Source organism: Bidens hawaiensis, unplaced genomic scaffold (genome assembly GCF_021521415.1).
Source record: "Bidens hawaiensis isolate Kalapana, Puna unplaced genomic scaffold, B.hawaiensis_p1.1 tig00028530_1, whole genome shotgun sequence".
Classification (NCBI taxonomy): Eukaryota; Viridiplantae; Streptophyta; class Magnoliopsida; order Asterales; family Asteraceae; genus Bidens; species Bidens hawaiensis.
The window spans coordinates 100,944-110,928 of NW_027494673.1; the positions used below are offsets into that span (position 1 = coordinate 100,944).

Sequence of the window (9,985 nt, forward strand, 5' to 3'; positions counted from 1 at the left end):
AAAAAAAAAAAAAACGGTTAATAAAAAAAACCGGTTAATAAAAAAACCGGTTTATTAATCGGTTCTAACCGGTTTCTAAACCGGTCCTAACCGGTTAGACCGGTTAGGGTTTTGACAGAAAAAAACCGGTTATTAACCGGTCCGGTTATTAACCGAACCGGTTTTTTTCCGGGCAAAAAAAACAAGTCCGGTTAATAACCGAACCGGTTTTTTTAAAAAAACCGGTTTGTGCACCTCTAGCCGCTGGTCTATTATATGGCTAATATTCTATCAAAATGAATTATTATCCTAATTAATAAAAAAAACAACTATTTTAAACACCCCCTTGGACAATATTATCCACACCTCAGAAAACACAAACAGTACACACTCTCACCCAAATCCCAAATCTCTCTTAACTTTTTCTACCTTCATCTGTAAAGTTTCACGCTTTCACATGCTCTCCATCTTCAACCTCAACCTTGAGATCCATCTTTATTTACAGCAGACACCAAACCCTCATAAGTCATAACATGCTTTCATCATAATGCCATTCAAACCCATCAACCTTTCACCAAATTAACAATCTTTATCACCACTACCCACTGTGTGCACTAGTCTCTATATTAACCATTTCTTGATGGGTCGTGATGATTTTCACCAATGGGGTTACTTGTCACCAACTGAGCCACCATCATTGTACTCACAAGATCAAAGAGATGCTAATTGGAGGCATTTTGATAAGTCTGTGAACGCAATTTCTTTTGGCTTTGTTGCCACTGCAATTTTGATCTCTATGTTTCTTGTTATGGCTATATTTGAGAGGTTTTTGAGAACCACTTCGCCGGTGTTGTCTCCCACCGCCGGAGGTGGTGGTGGCCGGAATGCTGCCGGAGATGGTGATTCTCAGATGGGTTTTAACTCTAAGCTTCGTCACTCATCTCTCAAGGTTAGTTTTTTAGTTTTTGTTATTATTTTGAAGAATTTTACATCATTTCTTGAATTTGGTTTTATTTTGTTTATTTCATAATAATTGGGCCTAATATCAATTTATGTGAGAAAATAAAGTCTGTTTTTTTTGTTGCTAATTTACCTATTTTTAAGAAAATTTCATGACATTCGCCTACTTAATAATTGAACAAATGACAGTTTTATTACTTGACAAATATTAGGTAATTGTAGCTTAAACAAGTGCCTATAAAGTAGGAACTAATAATTTAATTTTCATTTTATGTCACCAAACAATCAAAAACTAGAAAGGAATGACATTATAAGTCATTATTGTAACAAGACAAATGGAGTAATGACTCTTGGTCATAAGTCTTGACTGCAATAAACTGTAATTGTAACAATATACACTATTTGGGCATTTAATTATTTATAAACCGGATGAAAATGATTTGTTGGTACAAATTTAATTCCTTTTTTGTAGGGTTTTGATGCTTTTTTGAAAAGTTTGTGTTGTTCCGTTTGATTTACTTCTTTCAGGCAACAACAAATTTTCTTTTATAGATTTATGATGGGAAAAAGAAAGTACTGAGAGCATGTCATGGCCCTTTTTGTCAAGACAATCCCATGCCTTAATTTTTTGTCTCTCTTGTTTTTCTAACTACTAAGTTATATCATGGGCCCTTTGTTCAATCCTCTTACCTGTTGTTTCTATATTTATGGCAACATATATTGGAGTTTGACTCATTTTGATTTGGCTTTCTATGTAACAAAACTAGTGTTGAGCCTAGCTAGTGAAAGAACCAGGTAAGTTAAGGTAAATTGTCAACTAGATTCTAACTAAAGATGGTATTGTGTTGGGTTTTTAACAGGTTTAGGGAATCCTAAACCCATACCTGGTTATAAAAGTTTGTCATATACCCGACCTAAACCCATCGGGTATGTATAAGGTAATTACCCATCGGTTATCGGGCATATTTGTGGGTTTCGGGTATATTATATACCGTATATACATAAAAGAAACTGAGTGTGTTACATACGATATATACTTAAAATGAATCTAGTTGGTAGAAACTAGGAATATAATCGGGTATATTATAGGTCGTATGGCTTTAAAATATATTAATAAAAAAGAAACTCATCTCGGGTATGTGTTATAGGTTAACTGGGTCAGCTAAACAAATATATCACGAATCCCACACCCATCTCAAGCAGAAAAATTCAAAAGCAATCCCATACCCGATTACCCAACCCTATACCCGACCGAGATCTTTCGTCATTTGGGTATTCCCATTGAGTTTGGGTTTCATATCCTTCCCTAATTCTGACCATGACTGTTTTAAAAAGGTATCAATTTGGTTCAGGCAAAACATGTTCGTCTTAAAATGTTTTTTATTAAGTAGGGGTGGGTGGGTGGGTGGGTGTGGGGACTGGGTGGTGTTTAATTTATTGTGCATAGGGTTTGATTAATCTTATGATCATGTGGATGCTCCCTCTTTATTGTATTTTCTTGACAAGGATAGTTGAATCATGGCCTCATATGTCCAAGAAAGAAACTGCTAGCTGGTTTATTGGCCCCAACTCTCTTATTGTCACATTAACTTGTGCTATATTAATTCCTTGTGGGCTCGTGTTTCTTTACAAATATAAAAGGCGCATTCTTTTATTTTATTCATGGCTGATAATTCACTCAAAGATACACACGCTAATATTATCATGATTCTTGTGATTTATCGTCATTGTATAATAAAATAATATTCTTAAGTATTATCTCGGTTAGATAAATTTCTAGGCACTTATGTACGATTTAAAATTTTTAATATACGCATAAATCAATAAATTTGTCTTGTTGAGACATATTGATATTATTATTATACGATTATCAATTTGTCGGGATCCGATTAAACCAACATAAGCCGTATTTTAAGGAGTCGAATGAATCAAGGCATGATTTTGTGTGAATATATTTTCAACACTTTTGTATTTATCCTCGTAAAATATACTAGATCTTAGTGGCTACCAAATTGTTTGTTGTTTATACCTTAACTTACGCTAAACTAGACTAAACTAATTCATGGTTATTACATTAATCATCGATAATAGAATTTGTTTCTTGAGAATAGTGCTCTCTTTTTATTACAAAAATGTTAGTATTGTATGATTAATATGATATACGTATATACATTGTATAAAACTATAAAAAAAACATCATACTCGTATAAATATTTATACATATTGTTAGCAGTACGTATTATTTATGTTATCAGTTATAATAGTTGTTTAATAAAATTCGGTAATATTTATGCTTTCAGATACCGGAAAATGCTAGAGAGGTTTCAGTGTTGATGCCCGGAGAAGACATACCGACTTTCATTGCTCAACCGGCTCCAGTTCCATGTCCATCCGAGCGTGTTCCATGGATGGACGACCCATGTATCTCGTATCCAAAGCTTACGTTAAATTCAACTTCTCAATCAACACACCGTGGTATGTCGTAGGTCAAAGTCAAACTTCATATTGGAAGATTCATTCCATGGCTCATGGTTGATTGGGTATAGCCCTATATTATTGGGTTTGATTTTGTATATATTGTTAGTCCAAAAATAGTCCCTAGACTGTATGCTAATCTGCATTTTAAATTTGCTTCAAGGGTTATTTAATGGATTCCATTCTAAACATAAGTATGTAAACATTGTCTTTTAAACTTGGATTTAATATTATTGGGCATGAGTAGCATTATGTAATTTGTTGAAGGTATGAGCTAGTTAGGATACACTTTTATGGCACGTTGTATGTGGCAACCGTCAACACATTATATTTACATATTGTACCCACAAATTCTATTTAGCTATAAATGATACCCCACACGCTTTTACATATGATACATAACTTTTTATTTAGTTACACAATTAACGCCACAATTTTTTTAATATGATAACGAACCCCATAATTTTATTCATATTGTAACCCTTAAGTTTCATTATTTACATAATTAACCCCACAGCCTTTTAATATGATAACCCTCAAGTTTCATTAAGTTTAATATGGTACAAACCGGTACATTAAGTTTAATATGGTACAAACCGGTACCATAACAAACCACATCAATACCGATTGCGTCTTCGCTGTAACGTGTGAGTTTAAAACAACTTGTTAGGGTGTAAAATTTCATTGTTCTAGAAGCCCAAGTGCCCAACGTTCCTTGTAATTGCTACGAAGGAAAGTTTAATGGGCTTAAAAATTTTACATAAATTTGATCTCCTATATTTACAATTCTTTTGGAGTCGGCTAAAAGCCCAATATTGTTAATGCTTCTAAAGAAAGTTCAATGGGCTTTAGATAATTACATAATTCAGTTGTAGTGGGCTTTGAGTTTAAACCAGATTTTATCACCCAAGTTTTATAATTGACTATTGAGTAGGAATGTGTACTAATAAAATTAAACTTTTGTTATTATCAAGTAATGTAAAAGATATATTTGGAAAGTACTAATAACTTAAACAAAGCATGTAACTATAAGTACACAAATGAAAGCTAAACAACACATATCTAGTTTAAACATTATGTCCAAAATTTGAAGGCGTGGATAGTGTTATTGAATTTTATGTGTTATCACGATATAGCAAAATTTATTATGTTCGCTGACCCGACCTGAGTCACCCCGAATACCTCACCTGAAAAAGATGACTATGGGTAAAATATTTCCGAGTTCGTCATTGTGTGTTTGCTTCTTCAATGAGTTTTTAAATATGGTTTTAAGTAGGGCTTATATGTACGGTGAAAACACCCAGTTGGCCTTCTGATCTAATGTTATAGGAGTGATGATTAAGATTTGGGAAGAAAAGGTCTCAGGTTTGAAACCTGAATCAAGGGGTTTTCCCACAGTAGTGGGTTTCCTTCATGATGGTATTCCTGGATGAGTAAGACATGGAGTGTCAAAACTAATATAAACGGTTATCATCCCGTCTAATGAAGACTCATTCGAGTATTATAGGTATTCCAAGCGTTGTTTGAAAAGAAAAGGTTTTAAGTTTTTAGTTTTTACCGCAAAGTCAACCCTTCTGGATTTGAATATGTTGGTTTGGGTAACATGTGTTTGTATGACGTAATAGGTCAAACAAAATACGAAACATGGCAATATGGGTGGAAACATTTAATAACCACTACATGTTTTAACATATAATAATAAACGTCCCACCAAAATGAAGTAAATGTGCATTAGTTCTGCACTGAATACTCATACGGAACACCGACTTAATAGCTTGTTTTAAATAGGGTTTTATATGGTTCGGTCTAAGCTAACCTATATCCACGAGCTGCAATTATAAACATCTTAATGCTTTATACTCTTAATACTCGTGAAGTACAATGACATTAATATATAGGGACTAATTTAGCTGTTTATGGTTTTCTAGCTTAAGAAACCTAATAAAGAGATACAAGGCCGGCCCAAAAAACCTCTAATGGCTTCAATAGTTCAATCTTCAATAAACCCAAAACATGTTTTCAGTTAACCGGGCTTAAACCCGAGGCTGCACAAACCCAACAATTGTGTGTATTATATATTATATATATATTAAAAGGCAAATGGCCGTTATCACACAGAAGCCCACTGTTAACGAATTACCTTTTAACACATCTGCAAACCATCACGATTTTCATAGTTGGTAGTTACTACTGTGTATAGCTTTTCGCCTTTTCTACATATGTAGATTACAAATTAATAAAAGTTTTATATAATTTACTATAAAACGATTACAATAAAGTGGCAGGCAAACGGCAACAAGCTGCGCCATATTAAAATTTACTATAAAACGATTACAAATTTACAATATTAAAATAGAACTCCGGCCATCTACGCCGCCGGCAACCAACACCCCTTCACGCCGCATCACTCACAACCGCCACCCCCCTCTCCTTCCTCTCATCCCCGCGTCACTTTCGGTTCTAAGCAGAGACCCATCGCAACAGCACCACGAAGATGGTTGTTCCAGCGACTTGGTCGGTTATGATGATGTCGCGTTGCACTTCTGTTGACTCACGGTCGTTGAATACCCCACCATATCTCATTGTATTATATTCTTTTATTTTAAAGGAGACTTTTATATATGTTTTTACCATTATTAAGGAAACCTAACCAGCATTTGAGGATTTGTAATAGGATTTTTCAAAATCGTAAATCAAACCCGAATCAAACTATCTGTAATGTTTCGGTTTTGGTTTACGTAATTACTGACGGTTTGGCTCATAGTTTTACTTAAAAATCGTCAAATGCGTACTGTTAACGCCCCTACCGCCGCTATAAGAGGCTTATAACTGTTAATGAGGCGCAAAAGAGGCAACAAGCAAAACAATTTGAAACAACATAAACAAACAGTAACTGATGTAAGTAACTATTCGAAAGTCGTTAGAAACGCCGCAACGCGCGGGGAAGTTTACTAGTTTATATCAAAACTTAACATGGCCGAAAGGATTAGGATGGTGGTACGTTGGTGGAGTTGATGATGCTCGGTGGAGGTGAGTCGTGAGGTTGAGGGTGTGACCTGCGGTAAACTTTTAATAGTTACGGTGAACAATTGTTACACAAATTCCTAAAAGAAAGTAGTTAAAATCGTTGTACAAAGTAGTATAAAAAATCTTTAAAAGGTGGTTATTTTTAACGAAATTGGAATAAAGAAAATTATACATAAGTTATTATTCCTATAATTCAATAATAAATACTTTATTATAAAATTTGATATAACTTTCGTAATAATAATATCGTCAATGAAGACCCAAGTTTGATCACCACTTGTATCATTTTTGGTGGATTAAGGCAATAAAGTATTTGAGCTAGACTTTATGCAAGGTTGTCAGTTCGAATCTCGGGCTCACCCCGGTTTTCGTCCCACCATGTGTTACGCCATAGAGTTCTGCTCCTGTGGCGCACAAAAATGGTACAGTAGCAGGCGTCAGTATGATTTTCCGGAAAAACGCCCAAGTCAAACTCTGAAGTCAACGTGGATTTGGTTAAGACAACATAAATTGACTAGAGTAATAAAATCACCCTTCCATAAAAATGAATTTATCGCTACAGTTTGTTTTTAACATTAAAATAATTTATTTAAAAGGTTAAGATTTTTAAAAACTAATATGATTTTCTTTTTATTTTTCCAAAACTGAATCTAAATATCTACCTTTTCATCTCAACAAAACAAAAAATCCATCAATGCGTCACCTTGACACGTTGTGTGCTACATATATGCTTTTCTTTTACATATTAACAAGTTTGCACCCGCATAATAACACGTAACCTAAAATGTCACAGTGATATTCTATATTACTAACAACGTCTTCCCCCCCTATATATTTTTGTAAATAAAGCATAAATTTTCCTTGTCCAAAGTCCAAATATTGATTTTTTTTTACATAACCAGTCTTCTATAATTATACATATTATATTATTTAGTAAAATTTCGTCTTGTATTGAGATCATTGTTCAACTTTTTATAATTGTTCATGATATAGGTACAATCCTCCATTGCACTACAATGATGCCTGCTCTTTGTTAATTTCTTTGATTTCCACATGGTCTCACATTCACACGAGTTAATTTTTATCCTTGTTTTACCTTCGTCTCCGCTAAAGTTGTTGTTCGCAGTTTTAGATTTCTCAGGTGATGGTTTGGAAATTGCTAAATTAGCTTTGCTTTTTTGTTTCTCGAACAATTCGTTCTTTTTTGCTTTCGGCAATTTGTGTTTGTCTATGACGGCGGTAGAACTACCATGGTCACGTTTCGTAGAGAGAGAAACTGAGAGTTGGGGACTAGCAACGACATCATTTTCTAGAGAGATAATGTGTTATTTGAGCCACATGGCCTCTTCTTTGTTCAAGCATCATTGGATTAGGGTTAGCGAAAGAGGGAGCGAACTTGGAGATGAAGGGATTCAAATAGGATTAATAGACTGATGATTCAAGTTGAAGATTTTTAGCAAAAGTTATCTTAACTGAAAGAGGCAACATCAATGGAAAATATAGACCCAAATTTGATTGCTTCACAAAATGATGAAATAGTAGTTGTTAATTGCTTATAAGTTGCATTTTGTTCACTTTTGTTAGTTACTGCTTCGGTTTGTCTTTTTTTTTAAGTTATAATTGGAAGCAGTTTTAGTTAATGGCTGTGATGATGAGGTTGATTCATGTTTGTTTTTTTAAATAAACTTTAAAAAAGTTACATTTTTTCGTGAAATTTGTATATGTTTTTAACAATCATAACACACGTGTTGTAAATACTAGTTTATATGGAAAAATTACAAATCCTATCGTATGTTTAAGACATTTTCCCCAAAAGAAAACTGTCCTTGATATTGCTAAGACCAATCAATGTCACAAATACTGACACAAGCCAACCAACCCAATCAATCCCTCACCAAATGCTCACTTCACAAGTTTCCGCTATTCACCTCTCTTTTTAACCTACACTAGCTCTTTGCTTTTAAGTTTCAACATGTAATTGCCGATTTCATGTTTTATACATAAGTATTTGATAAAAATTGCTCGTAATATTTTATTTAGCTAGTTAACTCTCGTTAATGAAACATATCTAACTTGGAACATGATTTGAAATATAATTTAAGTTAGAATATAGGTTGTCGTGTGTTAATAAATTAGGTAGAAACTATATTTAACAAACCTTAATGTTAAAAAGAACAAAGTATTTTTCGGGTTTACGATAAATCATTAATCTAACAAACTATCATGTTCGATTATATTTCATCGTTACAACAAAAGTTAGTGCACGTATAATAACTTTTTTCAAAGTAAGAGATTTCAACGGGAGCAATGTCTCTATCATCCGAATAACATAAGGCTGATATTTTATCAGACCTTTACTGACCCTGTCACTAACTTACTTTAAATGAGATTTTATTGTAGAAGAAACATCTAAATTCTACGTTTATTCCTTTAGAATAAATTGTTTTATTAAAATTTTATGTTTCCTCCTTTAGAAGAAATATTATTTATTCAGAATGAATACCTTGTTTACGTATATCCTTTTGGTTTGTATGACGTTTGGTGTAGCATGTTTTGACCAAATAGATTCGAACACTCTCATTAAGCTCTCCAGGAAAGTAAATAGGTCACACGGTTGATTGAGATTTATACGAATTATTTTTCTTAAACAAGAGACTCAACTACCGGTGTTGTCACCCTTCCAGTTACTACATGCACGTTATGTTTTTCTGATTAATTATTTACTTATCTTTTATATAAAAAAAATAGTGTTTCTTTCTTTAAAATAACGTCAATTGACAATAACCTTTGTATGCAAACCTTTATGTTTCTTAATAATAAAGAAACGTCTATTTTTGTAAACATTTATATATAAAGAGTTTAAATATATCTATAAACTTTCCAAGGTTTAGGCTATACCCTAGACTAGGATCTAAGCTATGAGTTGAAATATCTTAAACATACCTCTTACCTTAAAATGGGTATGGGTATAACGCTTAAGGAAGAACGAGCAGTACTTCGACTATACGTAGGGTGTCGGGGTATGAAACATCGAGCTCTAGAGTGGCATCGGGACTTCAACTCGGTGGCACGAACTTCGAGAAAGTGAAAGTGGTTTGGTATTTTGGATGCCACAATTGAGGAGCCCATGTTCACTATTTATAGCCATCCTCGGTCGGACCGTCACTTGCCACCATGCGACATGTGTCATTCTTGATGATAAATCATGTCATAAGATGTTGACATGTGAGATTCAATTGATTAGTCACTAGCCACATTTCACTTTATAAGGGCATGAGTTTTTGTGTGTTAACATGTGTCCTTTGTGTTGCCACCATGTGACATGTGTCTAATAGTAAATAGGATAGAAACCCCTCTCTGAATGTTATTAGCAAAGCCCTTTAAATAGGGAAGATACATGTGAAAGAGATAAATATATAAATCATAAGAGATAACCATAAACGTTTAAAAGATTCTCTAATATCTATCTTAATATAAATCATAAGAGATAACCATAAACGTTTAAAAGATTCTATAATATCTATCTTAATATATCTCTTACTTT

The 9,985-nt window shown here is 33.5% G+C and overlaps 1 protein-coding gene across 1 annotated transcript; it reads left to right on the forward strand.

Moving 5' to 3' along the window:
• Positions 1–548: 548 nt before the first annotated feature.
• LOC143577362 (uncharacterized) lies at positions 549–3,591 on the forward strand. The gene is made up of 2 exons (XM_077061212.1): positions 549–928; positions 3,240–3,591. The coding sequence occupies exons 1-2, from the start codon at positions 620–622 to the stop codon at positions 3,423–3,425; spliced, it is 495 nt and encodes a 164-aa protein (XP_076917327.1). The 5' UTR covers positions 549–619; the 3' UTR covers positions 3,426–3,591.
• Positions 3,592–9,985: the final 6,394 nt, after the last annotated feature.

What these genes read in the sequence shown, in the direction of transcription:
- LOC143577362 (XM_077061212.1), top strand. Translation starts at nt 620, where the DNA reads ATGGGTCGTGATGATTTTCACCAATGGGGTTACTTGTCACCAACTGAG. An exon ending in TTCGTCACTCATCTCTCAAG is followed by an intron (nt 929 to 3,239) that starts GTTAGTTTTTTA and finishes TTATGCTTTCAG; the next exon opens with ATACCGGAAAATGCTAGAGA.